Genomic DNA, 24226 nt, shown 5'->3' with positions numbered 1-24226 from the left:
ACCATAGTTTATTCAATTTATATACATATTAAAATATCTTTAAAATCTACTGAAATAAAAAAGAAACATATATATATAAAATACCATAAAACCAAAGAGATAAACAAACCTACATACATACATACATACATATATATTTTTGTTAGTATGCATATCTTTCTCCGTCCGTTCATACTAAATAAAAAAAGAACATTTAATCAGGACAACCGAAATGTTTGATTGCCTATATAATAGTTATATAAATATCGGTTGTTGGGTCGACTCAAAAGAAGCAACTAATTATAGTTTATCAAAGCCAAAAAAAATACATCCATTTGAAACATAAACTTATTTTACATGCAACATATTTTATTCACCAATTTTTGGGACGAAGAAAAACAACAAATTTAACAAATTTTTCCATCCATTAATAAAAAACATACAAAAATTCCTAAATAGCAAGAAAATGGTATTAAATGATATTTAAGAATAAAACTTGTTAAAGACATATAGATAATACAAGATTCATATACAAATAAAAATATATTTATACATCCATAATAACGAAAAAAATGGCTTTAAGAATTATGTTTCTTCGGAAAGGGAAAGGATTCCGAAAAAGAAGAAAACCAATATATAAACACATTATCAACACAAATTTCAATATATATACATATATGTATTTTTTAATTTAATACGTAATAAGCGAACAGATTTCAATTCAATCTAAGCGAAAGTTCTAGTTCAGTTCTAGTTCGGTTCTAGTTCAGCTCTAGTTCAGCTCTAGTTCCCTTCTAGTTCAGTTCTAGTTTAGTTCTAGTTCAGTTGTAGTTCAATTCTAGTTCAATTCTAGTTCAGTTCAAGTTCAGTTCTAGTTCTGTTCTAGTTCTAGTTCAGTTCTAGTTCAGTTCTAGTTCAGTTCTAGTTCAGTTCTAGTTCAGTTCTAGTTCAGTTCTAGTTCAGTTCTAGTTCAGTTCTAGTTCAGTTCTAGTTTCAGTTCTAGTTCAGTTCTAGTTCAGTTCTAGTTCAGTTCTAGTTCAGTTCTAGTTCAGTTCTAGTTCAGTTCTAGTTCAGTTCTAGTTCAGTTCTAGTTCAGTTCTAGTTCAGTTCTAGTTCAGTTCTAGTTCAGTTCTAGTTCAGTTCTAGTTCAGTTCTAGTTCAGTTCTAGTTCAGTTCTAGTTCAGTTCTAGTTCAGTTCTAGTTCAGTTCTAGTTCAGTTCTAGCTCAGTTCTAGTTCAGTTCTAGTTCAGTTCTAGTTCAGTTCTAGTTCAGTTCTAGTTCAGTTCTAGTTCAGTTCTAGTTCAGTTCTAGTTCAGTTCTAGTTCAGTTCTAGTTCAGTTCTAGTTCAGTTCTAGTTCAGTTCTAGTTCAGTTCTAGTTCAGTTCTAGTTCAGTTCTAGTTCAGTTCTAGTTCAGTTCTAGTTCAGTTCTAGTTCAGTTCTAGTTCAGTTCTAGTTCAGTTCTAGTTCAGTTCTAGTTCAGTTCTAGTTCAGTTCTAGTTCAGTTCTAGTTCAGTTCTAGTTCAGTTCTAGTTCAGTTCTAGTTTCAGTTCTAGTTCAGTTCTAGTTCAGTTCTAGTTCAGTTCTAGTTCAGTTGTAGTTCAGTTCTAGTTTCAGTTCTAGTTTAGTTCTAGTTCAGTTCTAGTTCAGTTCTAGTTAGTTCTAGTTCAGTTCTAGTCAGTTCTAGTTTCAGTTCTAGTTCAGTTTCTAGTTCAGTTCTAGTTCAGTTCTAGTTCAGTTCTAGTTCAGTTTCTAGTTCAGTTTCTAGTTCAGTTCTAGTTAGTTCTAGTTCAGTTCTAGTTCAGTTCTAGTTCAGTTTCTAGTTCAGTTCTAGTTCAGTTCTAGTTCAGTTCTAGTTCAGTTCTAGTTCAGTTCTAGTTCAGTTCTAGTTCAGTTCTAGTTCTAGTCTATAGTTCAGTTCTAGTTTAGTTCTAGTTTAGTTCTAGTTCAGTTCTAGTTCAGTTCTAGTTCAGTTATAGTTCAGTTCTAGTTCAGTTCAAGTTCAGTTCAAGTTCAGTTCTAGTTCAGTTCTAGTTCAGTTCTAGTTCAGTTCTAGTTCAGTTCTAGTTCAGTTCTAGTTCAGTTCTAGTTCAGTTCTAGTTCAGTTCTAGTTCAGTTCTAGTTCAGTTCTAGTTCAGTTCTAGTTCAGTTCTAGTTCAGTTCTAGTTCAGTTCTAGTTCAGTTCTAGTTCAGTTCTAGTTCAGTTCTAGTTCAGTTCTAGTTCAGTTCTAGTTCAGTTCTAGTTCAGTTCTAGTTCAGTTCTAGTTCAGTTCTAGTTCAGTTCTAGTTCAGTTCTAGTTCAGTTCTAGTTCAGTTCTAGTTCAGTTCTAGTTCAGTTCTAGTTCAGTTCTAGTTCAGTTCTAGTTCAGTTCTAGTTCAGTTCTAGTTCAGTTCTAGTTCAGTTCTAGTTCTAGTTCAGTTCTAGTTCAGTTCAGTTCTAGTTCAGTTCTAGTTCAGTTCTAGTTCAGTTCTAGTTCATTCTAGTTCAGTTCTAGTTCAGTTTCTAGTTCAGTTCTAGTTTAGTTCTAGTTCAGTTCTAGTTCAGTTCTAGTTCAGTTCTAGTTCAGTTCTAGTTCAGTTTCTAGTTCAGTTCTAGTTCAGTTCTAGTTCAGTTCTAGTTCAGTTCTAGTTCAGTTCTAGTTCAGTTCTAGTTCAGTTCTAGTTCAGATCTAGTTCAGTTGTAGTTCAGTTCTAGTTCAGTTCTAGTTCAGTTTCTAGTTCAGTTCTAGTTCATTTCTAGTTCAGTTCTAGTTCAGTTGTAGTTCAGATCTAGTTCAGTTGTAGTTCAGTTCTAGTTTAGTTCTAGTTCAGTTCTAGTTCAGTTCTAGTTCAGTTCTAGTTCAGTTCTAGTTCAGTTCTAGTTCAGTTCTAGTTCAGTTCTAGTTTAGTTCTAGTTCAGTTCTAGTTCAGTTCTAGTTCAGTTCTAGTTCAGTTGTAGTTCAGTTCTAGTTCAGTTCTAGTTCAGTTCTAGTTCAGTTCTAGTTCATTTCTAGTTCAGTTCTAGTTCAGTTGTAGTTCAGATCTAGTTCAGTTCTAGTTCAGTTCTAGTTCAGTTGTAGTTCAGTTGTAGTTCTGATCTAGTTCAGTTGTAGTTCAGTTCTAGTTCAGTTCTAGTTCAGTTCTAGTTCAGTTCTAGTTCAGTTCTAGTTCAGTTCTAGTTCAGTTCTAGTTCAGTTCTAGTTCAGTTCTAGTTCAGTTCTAGTTTAGTTCTAGTTCAGTTCTAGTTCAGTTCTAGTTCAGTTCTAGTTCAGTTCTAGTTCAGTTCTAGTTTAGTTCTAGTTCAGTTCTAGTTCAGTTCTAGTTCAGTTCTAGTTCAGTTCTAGTTCAGTTCAAGTTCAGTTCTAGTTCAGTTCTAGTTCAGTTCTAGTTCAGTTCTAGTTCATTTCTAGTTCAGTTCTAGTTCAGTTGTAGTTCAGATCTAGTTCAGTTGTAGTTCAGTTCTAGTTCAGTTCTAGTTCAGTTCTAGTTCAGTTCTAGTTCAGTTCTAGTTCAGTTCTAGTTCAGTTCTAGTTCAGTTCTAGTTCAGTTCTAGTTCAGTTCTAGTTCAGTTCTAGTTTAGTTCTAGTTCAGTTCTAGTTCAGTTCTAGTTCAGTTCTAGTTCAGTTCTAGTTCAGTTCTAGTTTAGTTCTAGTTCAGTTCTAGTTCAGTTCTAGTTCAGTTCTAGTTCAGTTCAAGTTCAGTTCTAGTTCAGTTCTAGTTCAGTTCTAGTTCAGTTCTAGTTCAGTTCTAGTTCAGTTCTAGTTCAGTTCTAGTTCAGTTCTAGTTCAGTTCTAGTTCAGTTCTACTTCCGTTCTAGTTCAGTTAAAGCTTCTTTAATTTTTATTGAAACTGTCCGTTAATATTGCAAATTTTTTATAATTTAAATATTTTTATATGTATATTATATGTATTTTTCAAAGAAAATTTTATTTAAGTTATGACATTTTTTAATAAATTTTAATTTTTATGTATCAATAAAACAAAAAACACATTGAAAACCCAGCAACGTCAGTACATAATAATAACAACAATACAAATCGAAATATGAAAAAGGGGTCAAAAAAAATAAAAAATAAACAAAAAACAATTGTATATTAAAAAATAATTAACTACAACAAATTATAAAACAAAAAATTCAAACACAAATTAAGTAAAAAAAATAAAATCTTATTTAATTTTAAATTTAATAAAACTTACTCTTTAAACAAAAGAATAAAACAAAAGCATACTTACACACATACTACATACACCCTACATTTATTATATATATTTAAAACAAATACAACAACAAAAACAAGTAAATAAAATATAAATTATATATTTAATAATTTAAAAGAAAAAACAAAAAACACTTATTATCTCGACCATGAATCGATAGTCGAGAAACGACAATAAACTGTGAAAAATTGTGTTTAATATTATAAAGAAAAAATAAAAAAACAAATTAAAACTAAAAATAAATAAAAAATTTAAATAAAATAAAAAAAAAACAAATTCTCTTAAAACTATAAAACCAAAACTTATTTCATTATGTCTTAAAACAACAACAACAAAAAATAAACAAATTATAGCAACAAATGAAAACAAACCCAAAATCTCATTAAAAATGTGAAAATATTGCATTAAAAAAATATTATTATAAAAAAATGAAAAAAAAAACTTATAAAAAATTATTATGAAAAAATGAAAAATAAAAAATTGTTTTCTAATAAAAATAAAAAACTGTGGTTTTAATTTGAATTGTTTAACGAAATTGAGTTTCATAAGGGAGTTGTGTTCAATTGTGGTCCAATAGAGTGTAAAATGTTCAGTTCTAGTTGAGTTCTAGTTCAGTTCTAGTTCAGTTCTAGTTCAGTTCTAGTTCAGTTCTAGTTCAGTTCTAGTTCAGTTCTAGTTCAGTTCTAGTTCAGTTCTAGTTCAGCTCTAGTTCAGTTCTAGTTCAGTTCTAGATTCGGCCAGTAGTTTTCTAGATTAAACCAAACAAAAAAAAATAAATATGAAATTTTGTTGTAGTATGGGTCCTAGGTCCAACATTCATCAAAATTTCAGATTTTTTTATTTTTGCTTCAAACTCGGGAACTACAGGCCGAATCTGGCTGCGAACCCACCTTGCTGGTAAAATCCCATGCTGACATTCAAGATTAGTACATAAGCTGAATCCGAATATGTACTCATAGTGGACGTGAAACCAACATTTCATGAACATTTCTTAACAAAATTTCAGTCCGATTTTACTACAAAATTTTATGTCATCTCAAAATTTTCCAAAATTTCCTCTACATTTGTTGGTTCCTGTCTTGACTTTTGAAAAATCGTGGGATATCTGGTTCCAAACTTTATTTGCTGAAATTTTTATGAAATATTGGACCTAGCTCAATTCTGAAACCATATTCGAATTCATCATAGATTTTAGATTTAAACGAATTCATCATAGATTTTGGTCTTAAATGACAAATTTCCCGAAAATAAGAGTACAAATTGTTCAGAATAAAAAAAATTCGGGAATTTTAATGACACAATGGACCTAGGTCCATTCTGAGTTCATTTTCGGATTCAGCATGGGATTTTACCAGAAAGGTGAGTTTCCAGCCAAATTCGGCCAGTAGTTTTCAAGATTAAAGCAAACAAAAAAATAAAGTTTTGTTGTACTATGGGTCTAAGTCCAACATTCATTAAAATTTCTATTTTTTGCTTTAAACTTGGGAATTTAAAAAAAATCATAATTTTCTAAAATTTCCTACATTTAAGGGTGGTGATCCCGCTATGATGATAGATGTTGCCTTACCATCACCAGCCACAACGATATATAATCCAGGCTTTAAAGAACCAAGAACTAAAAATTTTAAGAAAGGCATTTCTGTGACCAAACCATATACTGACAGACAGTGGCTCGGACAGTGTGGCCTCTATGAGGTCCCTAGTGTTTTCAATGGATCAACTGTAGAATCTTTTACATTCTCACCTTTAAGATCTAGTTTAAAAAAAACCTTGACCAAGACCAGAAACACCATGAGTATTCAAAATCCCTGCTACTCCAGGTTAGGTAACTCACGGCCCATGCGACGTAATGGTGCATACAAATACACAGCACGGAAGTTTAGAGGAGGGGGCTGTAGGGAAAAGGGAAAAAATGTGAATTTCTGAAAGAGGGGTTATACTGGGGCAAGGACAAGGGGAGGGATTTCTACATTAAAGTTATTTATAGAGAATTTCATTGTGATATTAGTGTTTATAAGTGAATTTTGACCTTCAAGTCATTATCTGAAGGGGACTTTTTGTGGGGGCCAGGGTCAAATGAGGCCCGATCATTATAAAAATCGGTAATATCATTTATACTTATATATCATTATACATTTTCACTTATATAAAACTAAGCCTTACCGATTTCAGTAGAGCTACAAAAGCATTTAACATAATTATGAGCTTAAAAGCCCTATTCGGGGGGTACGGTGGTATGGGGGCTAGGCGAAATAATGTACCAATCAATAGGCTTTTGATTCAAAAGAAGAGTATATGCCAAATTTCATTAAATTATCTTGAAAATTGTGACCTGTATCGTGCGCACAAGGTTAACATGACCACACAGACGGACAGGCGGACGGACGGAGACACGGACATAGCTAAATATACTCAGAAAGTTACTCTGAAAGGATTGTTATACTTTAAGGGTGTAGGACCAATATTTTTGGGTGTTTGAAACATCAGCACTATAGTGGTGCAGGATATAAATAATTCCGATCTAATGAATTTTTCGATTTGACGAAAGGGTCTGACATTATATCATTCATTATACCGGGAGTTGTCTGTATTTGAATAATGTCGATCACCCCAATAAAAATATACAAGGTCAATAATTTTTCATTTAAATTTCAAATGATATTTTAACAGATTCATGGCAATATCTTGTACTCATTAATTTTACAATCAGTTATATAAAATCAAAATATATTTCGAAATTATTAAATTCTCACATAAAAATGCATTCAACTGTTCCAACGAAACAGGATAGAATCTATTCCACATCACTTTAACAGAAAACATCTGTTTAAATCATTAATATTTTTTTTATGAAATCTCATATAAAAGATGCTGCCTTTATTCTTTCATATGTGTCTTCAAATAACTGATAAGAAATCTTTTATTCTTTTTTTTTTTAAATTTATGAAATTAATAGTTTACTTTTAATCAAAATTTTTTTTAATATTGTCTTTGGTGATAAGTACTTAATAGCAAGTACTCACTACATATGTTGATTATGAAACGTCATTAATGTTGCTAGACAAAAATTGTCAGCTTAGAGTATTGGAAGTATTAATTTCATATTAGTCTAGTTTTAAACTTCGAGCGCTGCGGTACGGTTTGGGATAAAAGAAAATTTGTGATTGAAAAAAAAAATGTATTGAAATTAAAATATAAAAAATAAGTACAAAAACAAAATATAAAATGAATTTAATAGTGAAATCAAATTTAATATTATCACTAGTTCTATTAATAAAGTTGTTTGCAACAGATTCTGCTTTAGCTGTGCCCAATGGTGTGTGATTTAAAAAATATTGTAACTTATTTTATTATAACCAAAATATGTACATACATATGTATATAATATATTTATCAAAATAACAATATTCGCATAAATATTATAAACTATTTCCAATGAAGTTGAGCTTCAATCTGTTTAACTACTGCATAAATGTAACAATTTATCTAACAGCCTAGCTTAATCACCTTCTAAGCCAACGAAATCAAGAACAACTAGTCTTCAATAATCTCAGCGAAAGAATTACATCCAAACTAAAAGTTTGATACCCATTTTTTTATGCATGACTTCTAACGTTATACCAAAGCAATGACAAGTTCATGTCTAAACTATTACTTCTACTACTACTACTACATGGACACACAGACGGACGTACAGACGGAGAGACATACGGACGGACAAACAGACAGACATAGATAAATTTACCCAGAAAGTTATTCTGAGCCGATTGGTATACTTTAAGGTTGGTGTGGGACCAATATTTCTGGGTGTTACAAATATTAGAACAAACGCATAATACCCTCCCCACTATAGTGGTGTAGGCTACAATCAGATTTATAAATAAAATTTTTGGAATAAAATTGATTTTTCGATGAAAAATAAACTTCTGATTCTTATAGAAATTTATTTCGAAATATTGTTTGAATGATTCGAAATACATTGACATTTTTGTTACCCAGAAAAAACTTATATTGAAAAGAATGGGAGTATAGTTAGGTAAGTACTTAGAACGATCGCCTTGAAATAGGGAGTTATATTAGTAGTTTGTTTTAAGTGAGGAAATTGCCTACAATGATAAGTCCACTACGTCTATTATTAGTTTTCAAAAACAAAATATTTTTATAGTGGGAAGGATATTATGCGTTTGTGCTGATGTTTGTAACACCCACCCTAAAGTTTACCAATCGGCTCAGAATTCTATGTCAGTCTGTCCGTCTGTGTGTCCATATAAACCTCCATGTCGCAATGTTCAAGATAATTTTATGAAATTTTTCACACTCTTCTTCTGACGAAGTCTATTGAAAATGTTTGAAATCGGTCAATTATTTTGCCTAGCCCCCATTCAACCGTATCCCCCCGAATAGGGCTTTTGAGTTTATAGTTATGTTATATCTAGTAGTTTTATAGAAGTTTAAATATAATACTGCCGATTTTCGTAATGTTAGAACCTCTTATGACCATAGCTCCCATACAAAGTCCCCTTCAGAAAATTACTTGAAGGTGGAAAGTATCACATTGAAATTCTGAGTAAATACAAGTCATTACCCAGCAAAATCTTGCATTGAAATGTAAGGGGTTCAAATTTAGAGGACATAATAGGGTCATACTATATAATTTAAGGAGGCGTGAACCTAACTAGTGCAAAATTTCATCACGATTTCTGATAAATAGTTTCCGATAGCTGTGTATTATAGGACCGATATTGCTCATTCTCAATACCGAACAAATCCTTCTCGTTTAAACCATAGACAGACGGACATGTCAAGATCGTCTTAGAATTTATTAAGGACGCATAATATACATTAGGATCTACGACCAATATTTCGATGCGTTTACAAAATCATGATAAATCATAGCACAGCCGCCTGAAATTTGAACTGCGGGAGTGTCTTTTGCCAAATGGATCCAGAAAGAGGGATTTTTTTTTGAAGTTCAAATGCTTAAAGGAAAAAACTGATTGCCTTATATCTCTTAAACTAATACGGTTACCAAAAAATCCAACCCATAATCGGCTATGCCTTATATATCCGGATATATATCAGATCATATGTCCTAAAGATAAAGTTAATTTCGGATAGTGGCTCTATATATAAACTTAGATAATCTCATTGCTTAAGTGGCATTTTGAATCACATAATTTTCTGAGTGGAACCTCAATTATTGAGGGTGTAGTGTCAATTATGAACCGATCTTCATCAAATTTGGTAGAGATGTTTAAAGACAATTTTGTTAAAGTTTGAAAAAATAGTTGATTTAGTAACAAAATAGCGAGTGAAGTGATATTTAGAATTCAGGTATCATAGGTATATACATATCTATGTATGTGTGTATGTACATTAATCGGTGAATCGAACTATAATTAAGTCAAAAATCTTTATTGGATAACCGATCAAAAATCTCTTTGATTACATTTTTAGCTGATGTCTCATATTTCTTTTTATTGAATATTGCATTATTTGCCGGAAATACTTTATAAATTAAACACTAGCCGAGAGTGCTCAAAGATCATATAAAATTCAATTAAATGATAACCCACATAATTAGAAATAACTTAAGAAAAAACAATAATTTAAAACAAAGCTCACAAAAAATCGTATAAATAAAACAAAGCATGCATTATTTTTCTATTAATCAATGTCTAATTCTCTTCTAATCTGCCTCTCTCTCATAAAAAAGCATATGCTGGTCAAGAGTACTATGATCAAGATGAAGACGAAGATTTTGTGCCCATAAGTCCCTGTAATGTAGTACGTCCTGGTGATCCAGATTTAACCACCTATGATATTATATCCTCGTATCGTTTCGATGAATATCACTATGAATATCAGGGAGTTCAACAAATAGTGGGATCAACTGGTTACCAGCAGGCTTATCATGTTAGTGAATACTCTAATATGACTATTGAATCATCACGTGCCTTTCCCAAGGGTATACCCGATGAATTTTCATTTGAGTGTACTTTCCGAGTGCCCCAACCACAACCCATACTCGAGGAATGGTATCTGTTTGAACTGTCCGACTATGAATATCATTCACAAATGAATGTTAAGCTATTGCCACAAGAAAGTGCTATAGAATTTTCTTTGCCCAAATATGATGGTTCCATACAGACGGTTACTTTTGAAGAGACAGAGGTTGGTATTTTATGGCATAACAACAAGAGATTGCTCTTAATCCAATTTATATTTAGATATTTGATCGTTCTTGGCATAAAGTTATGTTGGGTGTGGGTCAAGATGGTGTACGTTTATGGGTGGATTGCAAGCCAGTGCCAGATAAAAGTGGTAGTCTAAAAGCTCCGCTAGATGTAAGAGGTCCCATTGATGCCACAGATGGTTCCTTTTCGGTGGCAAAAAAATGCCACAAACAAGAAACTGTGCCAGTAAGTTGAAAATCAATCAAAATACTCGGTTCATTTAATGCAACAATTTCCCTTTTAGATCGATTTGCAATGGATGATATTCAGCTGTGATAAAGATAAACCCGAACATACCAATTGTGAGGATATACCACAATATGCACGTGCTCCTAAGGGTATGATCCAATATGAAACAACAACTTTTCGTAGTAGCTATACACCCTCCTCCCCTAGCATTTGGGAAAGGGAAGAAGAAACTACCCCAAATCCTTTAGATTTGAAATTTGCCGAACCCACCTCTCCTCAGCCTTGGATTATAAGTAGTACTCCGAATTATTTAATTGGTAAAGATCTTTTGGCTTGTCCCGAACAGTGTCCACGTGGCCCCCCTGGACCACCAGGTCCTCCGGGTCCTCGAGGTTCGACAGGAGCACAAGTAAGCAAAATCTTACTTAATTAAAAAAAATAATAATATATTTAAACATTTTTCAGGGATTAATGGGTGTGCCCGGTACTCCAGCCTCATCGTTTGGTCGTTATGAATCGGCAGCTGTGAAAGGTGAAAAGGGTGAACCTGGTTTGGTGGGTTTAACTGGAGCTCCGGGCTTACCTGGAGAACCCGGTCAACCTGGTGTACCTGGTCAAAAGGGTATAGAGGGTTTGCCAGGACCACAAGGTCCTCCCGGTTTTGGAGCCAGAGGTATTATTTCACTTTCTAGAAACAATGAGTGATATAACATATTTTTATAATTTCTAGGTTTAATAGGTGAACCTGGTTTGCCTGGTGAAAAAGGCGAAAGAGGTTTACCCGGCTTAGATGGTGCTAATGGTGAACCTGGCCCCGTGGGTCCACCCGGACCACCAGGTCCTCCTGGCCCAGCTGCTGCTGTACAAACTGCTGATTACTTGCCTTATCCCAATCCAGGAATGATTGGTCCTATGGGACCAGCCGGACCTCCTGGTCCAGCAGGACCTCCCGGCCCCCCAGGTCCACCAGGACCAGAAGTAATGAACAGTCGTAATATTGATGAAAGAGAAATTCGTGATATTTGTATGGCTGTTGTTAGGGATTACATTAGTGAAATATCTGCCACACTAGTAGGACCTCCAGGACCACCTGGCAAAAGAGGAGTAGGACGTCCTGGACCCAGAGGAGCTCAGGGATTACAGGGTATATATAATATAACTTTGTCATTTTATTCTTAAAAGCAATATGAATATTTAAATATTAATAGGTGAACCGGGAGTTCGCGGACCTCAGGGTGAACGTGGTTATCCTGGCATACCTGGTAATCCTGGATCTACTGGTGATATGGGTCCGCAAGGACCACCCGGTGAAAAGGGTGACAGGGGAGAACCGGGAGTTGGTAGAGAAGGTCCCATGGGACCTATGGGTCCACCTGGTCCTGAAGGCCATGGTATTGATGGTATACCTGGTAGACCTGGCGATCGTGGTGATGTAGGAAGACCAGGTTAGTACAATTTGTTGATAATAAAATAAGTCTTAGATGTTCTAATTAACTAACATTTTATTTTGTTTATCCACTCATAGGCGAACCTGGTCTTAGAGGACCTCCTGGTGAACCTGGCTCTTGCCCAGACTGTTCGGCTTATCAGGCTGCTTACGCTTATCCATTGCTTTTGGCTCAACAGCAACAGAACAACAAAGGTCCCCAAAACTACTACAATAAAGGACCACCAAATTATTATAATAAGGGATAATTATTAATAAAACAACTTAAATTTTGTAAAAGAAAATATACCAAATAAGATCTTTATGGACACTGAATGCTTTCAAATCATTAACATAACTTCAAGCATTTCAAAAAAGTACGTGAATAAAAAGTAGGCTTCAAGAGCTTTTCATCCATATCACTTTTAAATCGCTTTGGCAATACAGAAGCTATAAGCGTTTAAATCTTTGTGTTATTCAATTTTAATCTTAATGTTATGCTCCTTTATACTTTCTTCCTCGAAATTGTTCCATCAAAGCTTGAAAACTTATAATTCGAAAAATGTTTAATTTATTGAGAAGTTTTATCAAGTGAAGGTTAGGATTTCAGCTATCATAATGATAATATTTGCCAAAAAGTAAGTCAAAGTTGTTGAAAATAGCAAATATATGTGTACGCCCATTTTTCATCCCTAATAGAGGGCGTGGCAACTTTTTTATTGTTTGAAATGGGTAACCCATTTTCGTATCTATCCATAAACACAATTTCAATAAATTATGTTAAATGAGAACCGAAATGTTACGGAAATTTAAGTTAATCTTAAAGGACACAACTGGAAGTGTTTGGCATTGTTCCGACAAACTTTGGAACATTATAACTCGAGAAATGTTTGATCTATTATGAAGAATGTTATATCAAAGAAAAGTTTAGGATTCCAGCTACTAGATTGGTAAATTCCTTTGGCCAAAAAGTAAGTAAAAGTTGTTCAAAATAACAAATATATGTTTACGCCCATTTTCGTCCCTAACAGAGGGCGTGGCAACTTTTTTATTTTATGAGAAGTGTTCCCCGTTTTCTTTTTTATACACACATAAAATTTCATTAAATTATCTTGAAAAACAATCGAGATATTACGATAATTTAAATTGATGGTAAAATACACAACTAGCAGTTTTTGTCATTGCCGCGGCAAAGTTTGGAACCTTATAACTCGAGAAATGTTTGATATATTGTGAAAAAGTTATATCTAAGAAAAGTTTAGGATTCCAGCTATTAGATTGATAAACTCGTTTGGCCTAAAAGTAAGTAAACATTTTTGAAAATAACAAATATATGTTTACGCCCATTTTCATCCCTAAGAGAGGGCGTGGCAACTATTTTATTTTATAAAAAGTATTCTCCATTTTCTTCTTTATCCACACACAAAATTTTATTAAATTAACTTGAAAAGCAACGGAGATATTACTTAAAATGCAAAAGTTTAATTTACGCGCAAGTGAGAAAAAAATGAAATTTCAAAAATTTGAAAAACACCAGGTCACCAGAACCTGATAGTAGGTGGATTTCTACACACCATTTTCTTTAACTTGATATATCTAAAAAACTACTTGAGATATTTAAGTGAATGTTTTACTATGAAATAGATTGAAAACTTGGCTACAAGGTGGGCGACCTTTGGCCCGCCAGGCTTTTCCGCAAAATGTCTAAAAAGTGGAATTCATTGTTAAGATGGGTATATCTTACTTCATAATGAACATAGAGAGTTATATGATAGCTCATAGGAATCACAATATTCCATTCTATGAGTGTGTGAAGTTTTATTTGAAAACTTTTAAAATTTGTCGAAATATTGAATAAACTCAAAAAACAATTTTAGGACAAAACAGGCAGTTTTTGGCATTGTTCCACCAAAGTTTGGAATCTTATAACTAGAGAAATGTTTGATGTATTGCGAAGAAAGTTATATCAAAGGAAAGGTTAGGATTTCAGCTATTAGATTGGTAAATTCATTTTGCCAAAAATTGAGTAAAAGTTATTGAAAATTGCATATATATGTTTACGCCCATTTTTCATCCGTAGTAGACGGCGTGGCAACTTTTTTTATTTTTGTATAAATATGCAACATTTTTGTTTCTATCCACAAACAAAATTTCATTATATTATCTTAAAGAATAACCGAGATATTGCGGAAATCTAAGTTGATGTTAAAGGACACAACTGGCAGTTTTTGGTATTGTTCCACCAGAGTTTGGAATCTTATAACTCGTTTAATGTTTGATCTATTGCGAAGAAAGTTATATCAAATGAAAGGTGAGGATTTCAGCTATTAGATTGTTAAATTCATTTTGCAAAAAAGCAAGTCAAAGTTTTTGAAAATCGCACATATATGTTTACGCCCAAACAAAATTTCATTAAAATATCTTAAAGAACAACCGAGATATTACGGAAATCTAAATTTATGTTAAAGGATACAACTGGCAGTTTTTGGCATTATTCCAGCTATTTTGATAGTATTTTGTTACGATCATTGGTATCCATTTGAATCGTCTAAATCTAGTTATCTAGTTATTGTGACCGCAATTAGTGTAAAATTTATTTCAAAATCTAATTAACTTACCATAAAATTTAATTAAAATACAAAATCTTTTATATATTTTTTTTCAATTTTTTTTATTAATATTTTAATATCAATTAGTTTGTTTTCGTTACGTTTTGTTTTTAATATTTTTAATATTTTATAAATGTTTATCTTTTATATTGTTGTTATTATTACTTAAAGTTTACTTATTTATTAATAACTTTATGTTAGTTTTTATTTATTTTATTTTTTGCATTTTCGTTAATAATTATTTTGTAAAATTGCACAATTTTTGGTAAATGATAAAATGAAAATGTTTGTATATTATCATTAAAAAAAGTTAAAAGAATTTAGAAACTTTAAGTTTCTTTTTGCATTCCCAACAAACTTAATTAATTTTATGAATGAATAAAAATTTACAAAAATGGCACATGCTTTTAATAATATATAAAAAAATTATATTATAATGAGTTGTTTTTTATTTATATTGTTAAGTTTAATATAATGAGAATAGTAGTAGTAGTTGTAAGTTTTTATATAAAAAAATTATTATTAATAAATAAAACTTTGTGTATATACAACATAAACTAATTAAAAATTAGTTTTTAAAGTTTATTATTAATATTTTAATTGTTTTAATAGAAAATTAATACACAAATTTGATTAAAGGTACGTTCACATCTATCAAATATTTGATGAAAAAGATGTTACCATTTTTTTGTACAAGTTTTCTTGATCTTATGTGATTCTTTTAATTGGAAATAATGTTGAAATTGATTATAAAGACTTATAAGTAATAACTTTAAAGATATGAAATGAATATTTGATAGATGTGAACATACCTAAAGTTGGTTTATTTTTATTTTAAGCGACAGGATCACATCTTGTCGAAAGATTTCATTTGAAATTTGTCAGATCTATAAACTTGAGTAAAGACTGATCATTGAACTCGATTATATCTTAGTCCGTTCTATAAACTGTACCATATTCTTAGCTATAAACTCTGTTCATACATTCGACTATAACATATCGTCTATAAAGTCGGCTAAATTTTCGTATATAAAGTCGACTAAAGTCTCGTCTATAGACTCGAATGCAGAATCCTCCATAAATACGATTAAAGTTTCATTTATAAACTCGACTATAGACTGTCAATATCTTCAAAAATTCTTCTACAGACTCGTCGACTATAGACACCTCTGTAAAGTCGAGCATATTCTCATTTACTATACAAAAAAAGTCAATTAAAATTGATTTTAAAGACTCAAAAATTTCGCCTGTAAACTCAACTAAAATTTCGTCTATAAACTTGACGAGTCTATATCTATTAACTCAATTATAGAATCGTTTATAAACTCGACTACAGTCTCGCCTATAGACTCGTACACTAAATACACTTAAGGCTCGTCTAAAAACTCGTCAATAAACTCAACTAATCGCGTCTGTAAACTCGACCATAGTCTCGTCTATAACCTCAATAATAGTTTCATCTATAAACACCACCCTAGTCTAGTGTATCAAATCGGCTATATCCCTGTCGATAAACTCGTCTGCATAAAGCCTCATCTATAATGTCAGCTAAAGTCTCGTATATAAACACGGATGCAGATTCCTCTATAAATTCGATTAAGTTCTCACCTATAAATTCGACTATAGACTGTCAATGTCTTTATTCTATAGACTCGTCCATAAACTACATTATATGAAAGAAAGTCACTTACAATTTATTCTAAAGATTTAACAAATTTGCCTATAAACTAGACTAAAATTTCATCTTTAAACTTGACTTTAATCGCTTCTGTAAATTCGACCGTAGTCTCGTCTACAAGCTAGACAAAAGTCTCGTCTATAAACTAAAGACTCACCTAAAGATTCATCTACAAACTCAGCTAAAGACTCGTCTATAAATTAGACAAAAATTTCGTCTATTAACTCGAATACAGTATTGTCTATAAAGACGACTATAAAAATTACTGTAGGTTTGTCTATAAACTCGAATGGAATCTCTTTTATAAACTCGACTATAGTCTCGTCTATAAACTCCAACACAGTTTCGTCTACAAACTGGACTAAATAAAGACTTGCCTATAAATTCGACTACAGTCTCATCAATAAACTCGACTATAACCTCGTCTATAAACTCGACTATGGACTAGTCTATAAACTCGAATATAATATCGTCTATATCTTTAAAATCTTATAAACTCGACTACAGTCTCGTTTATAAACTCTTCTACTAAAGACACGTCCATTAACTCGTCTAAAAACTCGTCAATAAAAGTTTGTTTTAATACAAAAGCTTATTCGATTATGATTACAGTAATGACATTGGATCAAACTTTTATTGATTCAATGTTATATATATAGACCCAGATGTGATCTGTCATTCATTTCGATTTTGATTTCGACATTTGGTTAGACTAGTCTATAAACTCGAATATAGTATCATCTATAAACTCGACGAGCCTATATCTATTAACTCAATTATAGAATCGTCTACTAATGACCCTTCCATTAACTCGTCTAAAAACTTGTCAATAAAAGTTTTTGACTTTGGATCAAACTTTTATTGATTCGATGTTAAATATAGACCCAGATGTGATCTGTCATTAATTTCGATTTCGAGATTTGATTGATTTTCTACAAATGTCATTTAATGCAATTTTATTTTGTTTCTTATTATATTTTTTCCCAAATTTGTTTTTGTTTGTTATTTATTATTGTCCTTATAATATTTACTTTTTTTGTTTTTCTTTTTTGTTTAACAATACTTTTGTTGTCATGCAGATAGTTTAACTTTAATGACTTTTAGTTGTTTGTAAATGAATAGTGTTGGGTTTTATAAGGGTTTTAAACTTTAACAGGCTGATAAAAGGATTAAAAAAAAAAAATATTGAATAATTTACTCAAAAAGATTACAAAATTCTTTTAAAAATTAAAGAAATTTTATTAAAACATAAAAACTGTAGGAAAATTTTTTATTATCAAGTTTTAAATTTAAACTTTTAAACAACAGTTAACTGTTTAAATTTAAAAATTTTTATCAGCCATTTAAGTTTATTTTCTGGATTTTGTTTGATATTTTTCTTTGTAGTTGTAAGCCGTTTAGGTATTTTTAAATTATATTTGTAATTAATTGCTATTTTTTAAACTTAAATATTAATTATTTACAACTGCTGTTTTTTTGTTAAGATTTTCTTGTTTTTAGTTTAAGTTATACTTAGAGTTTATAATAAAAACATAAACAATTATAAAATTACTTTAAAGATCAGTCATTAATTATAAAAGCATAAAACAGATAAATTAAAATTTCATAATATTTGATTTAAAAGAAAAAACTACTCAACAATTCTAACTGAAAATATTTTCAAAGTTTTTAAGTTTGAAATTGAAAACATCGAAAGAAATTGATCCCACATAAGTAGAACAGTACACGTTTTAGGGAACCTTGTAATTTAGAGACCAAACATAAGTTCGAATTTAAAAAAATATTATAATAAACAACCATTTTTAAGATTTTTGAATAAAAGATCGAATTTACGAAAATATACTCTTTTATTCTAAAATACTTAAAACATTTTCCACTATAAGTTGTTGTAAAAATTTTATTGAGAATCAGCTTCAAACTTTTTCAAATATATCGTCGAATTTATGTTGTATTGAGATTCTATAGACTTGACTGTATGGCTTGTCTTTTAATTCATCAGTAGATTCGTCCACAAATTTGATTACAGACTCGACTCTTTTCTATAAACTCAATAAAAGTCTTGTCTATAAACTCACTATAGTCGACCCTAGTCTTGTTTATAAAGTCGACTAAGGTCTTGTAAACAATCGACTCATATATAAAGTTGACCACCGTTTCACCTATAAAAACGACTATAGTCTCGTCTGTAAAGTTGTCCCTAATCACGTCTAAAAACTCATCTAGGAACTCAACTAAAGACTGGTCTAAAAACTCGACTAAAGACTAAAATAAACACTCAACTAAAGATTCGTCTAGAAATTCGACTAAAGACTAAAATAAACTCTCCATGATAGACTTTTCTATAAACTCGAAAAGTGGTCGTCTAAAGTTTTATCCATAAACTCCATTATGCTCATTTATTAACACATCTATAGACTTATATATAAATTCGATTTTAGTCTCGTCTATAAACTCAAGTTATTACTCATCTATAAACTGGACTCTAAACTGGAGTATAGTATCTTCTATGAACTCAATTAAAGACTAGTCTATAGACTCAACTTTATTCTCATCTACAAACTCAACTAAAGACTTGTCTCGTCTACAAAGTTGACCATGATCTTGTCTAAAAACTCATGTACAAACTCGTCTAAAAACTCATCTACATTTATTAACACGACTATAGACTTGTTTATAAACTCGATTTTAGTCTCGTCTATAAACTCAACTTTTTACTCATCTATAAACTGGACTCTAAACTCGAGTATAGGCTCTTCTATGAACTCAATTAAAGACTAGTCTGTAGACTCATCTTTATTCTCACCTATAAACTCAACTAAAGAGTCGTCTCGTCTACAAACTCACCTACAAACTCGTCAAAAAACTCATCTACAAGCTCGTCTAAAAACTCATCTACATTTACTAACTCGACTATAGACTTGTTTATAAACTCGATTTTAGTCTCGTCTATAAACTCAACTTTTTACTCATCTATAAACTGGACTCTAAACTCGAGCATAGTCTCTTCTATGAACTCAATTAAAGACTAGTCTATAGACTCAACTTTATTCTCATCTATAAACTCAACTAAAGACTCGTCTCGTCTACAAAGTTGACCATAAACTCGTCTACAAACTCACCTACAAACTCGTCTAAAAACTCATCTACATTTATTAACTCGACTATAGACTTCTTTATAAACTCGATTTTAGTCTCGTCTATAAACTCAACTTTTTACTCATCTATAAACTGGACTCTAAACTCGAGTATAGTCTCTTCTATGAACTCATTTAAAAACCAATCTATAGACTCAACTTTATTCTCATCTATAAACTCAGCTAAAGACTTGTCTCGTCTACAAAGTTTACCATAATCTCGTCTACAAACTCGCCTAAAAACTCATCTACAAACTCGTGTAAAAACTCATCTACATTTATTAACTCGACTATAGACTTGTTTATAAATTCGATTTAAGTCTTGTCTATAAACTCATCTTTTTACTCATCTATAAACTGGACTCTAAACACGAGTATAGTCTCTTCTATGAACTCAAATAAAGTCGAGTCTATAGACTCAACTTTATTCTCAACTATAAACTCAACTAAAGGGTCGTCTCGTCTCGAAGTTGACCATAATCTCGTCTACAAACTCACCTACAAAATCGTCAAAAAACTCATCTACAAACTCGTCTAAAAACTCATCTACATTTATTAACTCGACTATAGACTTGTTTATAAATTCGATTTAAGTGTCGTCTATAAACTCAACTTTTTACTCATCTATAAACTGGACTCTAAACTCTAGTATAGTCTCTTCTATGAACTCAATTAAAGACGAGTCTAAAGACTCAACTTTATTCTCATCTATAAACTCAACTAAAGACTCGTCTCGTCTACAAAGTTGACCATAAACTAGTCTACAAACTCACCTACAAACTCGTCTACAAACTCACATACAAACTCGTCTAAAAACTCATCTACAAACTCGTCTAAAAACTCATTTACATTTATTAACTCAACTATAGATTGTTTATAAATTCGATTTAAGTCTCGTCTATAAACTCAAACTTTTACTCATCTATAAACTGGACTCTAAACTCATGTATAGTCTCTTCTATTAACTCAATTAAAGACTAGTCTATAGACTCAACTTCATTCTTATCTATAAACTCAGACTCGTCTAGTCTCCAAAGTTGACCATAATCTCGTCTAAAAACTCATCTACAATCGACTGAATACTAAAATAAATACTCGACTATAGTGTCTTCTATAAACTCGACTAAAGACCCCTTGGCTTGTCTATAAACAGAACTATAGACTACTCTATAAACTCGCCTAGTAAATACTCGTCCATAAACTCGTCTATAGACGAGTTTTTTAATGCAAAAGCTTAATCGAATATAATTTCATTTAAGTTGGAGTTTTCAAAATTTGATTTTCAAATTTTAATAAATTTTATAAATTTTTTCTAAAATTAGAATTATTGAGTAGTTTCCTGTTTACAATAAATTGTATATAAAAAACAAAAAATTAATTTCAGAGAAGAGAAATTTCGTTGTAAATTTTATATAGTTCAAAGAGTAGAGAGAATAACAGAGAGACAGTTGGTTTTTAAAATCAGACAAAAAAATACTTTAAAGGGGCATATCACAAAAAAATTGCTAAACTGGATGATAAAATCTAAAATATATAAAACTTTGGACACGTTCGTGCATGTCTCAGAAAGCATAATGACATTGAAATCAATAACAATTTCACAAAATTTTTTTCCCTCAATATATTAAATTGCAACTATCATTCGAAATTCTGTGATATGCCCAAATTCATTTTGTATTATTTGAAACATAATTACTTTAAGTTAAACTTAATTTATACAGATTTTTTCTTATTAATATATACAATTACATTTTATAAAGTATAGACATAAAAACAAATAATACAGTAGTGATTTTTAAAAATTAAAAGGTTTTTGTAAGGTTTTCTTTCGTTTAGGTTTTCTATTATTAGTACTAAAAAAAATGTAAGACTTAAAAACTACTTAAAGTCTGTCTGTTTTAATTTAAATATTAATAATTAATATTATAATAATTATTACTTAAGCCTTAAATAGTATTTAGTTAGCTTAAAATTAAGCTTAAAAAAAAGAAAGAAAATTATTAATATTATTTTAATATTAAAAGTATTTTTATAACTAAATAACTTATTTGGATTTGTGTATAATTTTTTTTTAGTTTTTAGATTATTTATAATAATTTTTGGTTTAAACAATTGTTCACTTTCATTAATTTTTAGAGATTTCTTTTAAATATTTTGTTGTGTGTAATATATATATTTTTTGGAAATATTCAATGTTCTGTACTAACAGTTTCATCGATATTACTGTCCCAATTGAATTCGGTAACACCCTGTTTATAATAAATATTGCCTAAATTGGCAAAACGTTTTTCAAAATCGTTGTCTTTAGCTTTAAGATGTTCAAATCTAAAATTGCAAAGAAAACAAACAATTATTTACAGTAATTAAATAATTTTTTTAATTTTAATTTTAATTAAACATAAATTATTATTTTAATTTCTTGTTAAACACAAACCTTTCAAATAATAAATTTTTGGCAAAAGCATACAATTCAATGTCTAAACTATTTAATTCTTCTATGTGGCGTCTTTGGTCGGGTCGTAGATTATGTATGGCCGATACCGATAAGGTGGTATTGTGCTGTTCAAACGGTATGGCAAACCTTAAATTAAACGTTTCTTCAAAAATATATTGGGAAATCTGTAAAATAAATATTTTAATTAAAAAAACATCAACAACTTTTATCTATATTATATAGCCTACCTTTTGATATTCCGTTAAACCAAAATATGCCATGGCTGCTAGATTTCTCTTAGCACTGGCCAACATAACACGATCTCTTTCGTGCGATGGCATGGCCGATTTGTTATAACAACCCACCAAAGCTAAATCGGCCAACATTCTAGTTTGTCGATTTGCCGCTAAATTTGAATCACAACCCGCAAACTCATCTATGGTTACATCCAACCAATCTTTGCCTTTATAACAGGGTGGCAATTCTTGTGTAGTGGCTTGTCTACCCAGACACCAGTGCCTTGAGCCCTTCCAGGTGGCTCCCCGTTTAACATGTCGATATTCCGACATATAGCGTGCTATAGGTTCTCGTAGTAGGGTTATATAGAAATATCTTCGTTTCGCCGATTCACCTTCGTTTTTGTCGAGTTCTTGATCGACACAAGAGGTTAGTTCAGTCCAATCGGCATGTAGGCCACATTTCCAACCGGTTGAGTAGCGTGAAAATAGCCAATTTTCATTGCGATGTGGACGGAAGCAATAGCAGCGTTTGCGCTGTCGTTGACACTCACAGGGTCTCTGTGGGGAGAAAATTTATGTTAGAAAAGTTTTATTAAATTACTATTTGATTTATAACGGTAACTAGATTCCTAATAAATTTTTACCAATTCTGATTAAAATTTAGATTTTTGTTAGTTCTTATTTGGTTCTAGTTCAGTTTTAGTTCAGTTCTAGTTCAGTTTAGGTTAGTTCTAGTAGAACTAGTTCAGATTTAGCTCATTTCTAATTCATTTCTAGTTTAATTCTAGTTCGAATCTAGTTCAAATCTAGTTCAGTTCTAGTTCAGTTCTTTCAGTTCTAGTTCAGTTTAGTTCAGTTCTAGTTCAGTTCTAGTTCAGTTCTAGTCAGTTCTAGTTCAGTTCTAGTTCAGTTCTAGTTCAGTTCTAGTTCAGTTCTAGTTCAGTTCTAGTTCAGTTCTAGTTCAGTTCTAGTTCAGTTCTAGTTCAGTTCTAGTTCAGTTCTATTCAGTTCTATTCAGTTCTAGTTCAGTTCTAGTTCAGTTCTAGTTCAGTCTAGTTCAGTTCTAGTTCAGTTCTAGTTCAGTTCTAGTTCAGTTCTAGTCAGTTCTAGTTCAGTTCTAGTTCAGTTCTAGTTCAGTTCTAGTTCAGTTCTAGTCAGTTCTAGTTCAGTTCTAGTTCAGTTCTAGTTCATTCTAGTTCAGTTCTAGTTCAGTTCTAGTTCAGTTCTAGTTCAGTTCTAGTTCGTTCAGTTCAGTTCTAGTTCAGTTCAGTTCAGTTCTAGTTCAGTTCTAGTTCAGTTCTAGTTCAGTTCTAGTTCAGTTCTAGTTCAGTTTCTAGTTCAGTTCTAGTTCAGTTCGTTCAGTCTACTTCAGTTCTAGTTCGTCTAGTTCAGTTCTAGTTCAGTTCTAGTTCAGTTCTAGTTCAGTTCTAGTTCAGTTCTAGTTCAGTTCTAGTTCAGTTCTAGTTCAGTTCTAGTTCAGTTCTAGTTCAGTTTCTAGTTCAGTTCCTAGTTCAGTTCTAGTTCAGTTCTAGTCAGTTCTAGGTCTAAGTTTCTAGTTCAGTTCTAGTTAGTTCTAGTTCAGTTTCTACTTCAGTTCTAGTTCAGTTTCTAGTTCCAGTTCTAGTTCAGTTCCTAGTTCAGTTTCTAGTTCAGTTCTAGTTCAGTTTTCTAGTTCAGTTCTAGTTCAGTTCTAGTTCAGTTCTAGTTCAGTTCTAGTTCAGTTCTAGTTCAGTCTAGTTCAGTTTCTAGTTTCAGTTCTATTTCAGTTCTAGTTCACGTTCTAGTTCAGTTCTAGTTCAGGTCTAGTTCAGTTCTAGTTCAGTTTCTAGTTCAGTTCTAGTTCAGTTCTAGTTCAGTTCTAGTTCAGTTCTAGTTCAGTTCTAGTTCAGTTCTAGTTCAGTTCTAGTTCAGTTCTAGTTCAGTTCTAGTTCAGTTCTAGTTCAGTTCAGTTCGTTCTAGTTCCGTTAGTCAGTTCTAGTTCAGTTCTAGTTCAGTTCTAGTTCAGTTCTAGTTCAGTTCTAGTTCAGTTTCTAGTTCAGTTCTAGTTCAGTTCTAGTCAGTTCTAGTTCAGTTCAGTCAGTTAGTTCAGTTCTAGTTCAGTCTAGTT

The 24226-nt window shown here is 31.4% G+C and overlaps 2 protein-coding genes across 3 annotated transcripts in view; one reads left to right on the top strand and one right to left on the bottom strand.

Annotated features, from left to right (window-relative positions):
• The first annotated feature begins 7280 nt into the window (after positions 1 to 7280).
• Positions 7281 to 12375, top strand: LOC119601596 (collagen alpha-1(IX) chain-like). Its single transcript, XM_037952619.1, has 8 exons — positions 7281 to 7490; positions 9891 to 10348; positions 10405 to 10596; positions 10655 to 11008; positions 11065 to 11272; positions 11330 to 11743; positions 11808 to 12044; positions 12125 to 12375. Exons 1-8 carry the CDS (start codon positions 7400 to 7402, stop codon positions 12292 to 12294), a joined length of 2124 nt encoding a protein of 707 aa, XP_037808547.1. The 5' UTR covers positions 7281 to 7399; the 3' UTR covers positions 12295 to 12375.
• A 6740-nt stretch (positions 12376 to 19115) lies between these two features.
• The window catches only part of LOC119601594 (heparan-sulfate 6-O-sulfotransferase 1), a 290206-nt gene continuing 285095 nt past the window's right edge, over positions 19116 to 24226 (bottom strand). For both annotated transcript variants that reach the window (XM_037952616.1, XM_037952617.1), the window contains exons 4-6: positions 22129 to 22677; positions 21881 to 22065; positions 19116 to 21771 (exon numbers count right to left, since the gene is read on the bottom strand). In XM_037952616.1, coding sequence (XP_037808544.1) covers positions 21636 to 21771; positions 21881 to 22065; positions 22129 to 22677 — 870 coding nt within the window. In that variant the 3' untranslated portion in view covers positions 19116 to 21635. The remainder of the gene's footprint in view (positions 21772 to 21880; positions 22066 to 22128; positions 22678 to 24226) is intronic.

The sequence above is a fragment of the Lucilia sericata genome, unplaced genomic scaffold, assembly GCF_015586225.1.
Source record: "Lucilia sericata isolate MDLA Ls3-8-SP2 unplaced genomic scaffold, ASM1558622v1 Contig000176F_arrow, whole genome shotgun sequence".
NCBI classification, from domain to species: domain Eukaryota; kingdom Metazoa; phylum Arthropoda; class Insecta; order Diptera; family Calliphoridae; genus Lucilia; species Lucilia sericata.
Note: the sequence above shows the minus strand (reverse complement) of the source record. Positions and strands in the feature narration are given on the sequence as shown.

What these genes read in the sequence shown, in the direction of transcription:
- LOC119601596 (XM_037952619.1), top strand. Translation starts at nt 7,400, where the DNA reads ATGAATTTAATAGTGAAATCAAATTTAATATTATCACTAGTTCTATTA. An exon ending in ACAAACAAGAAACTGTGCCA is followed by an intron (nt 10,597 to 10,654) that starts GTAAGTTGAAAA and finishes TTTCCCTTTTAG; the next exon opens with ATCGATTTGCAATGGATGAT. An exon ending in TGGTGATGTAGGAAGACCAG is followed by an intron (nt 12,045 to 12,124) that starts GTTAGTACAATT and finishes ATCCACTCATAG; the next exon opens with GCGAACCTGGTCTTAGAGGA.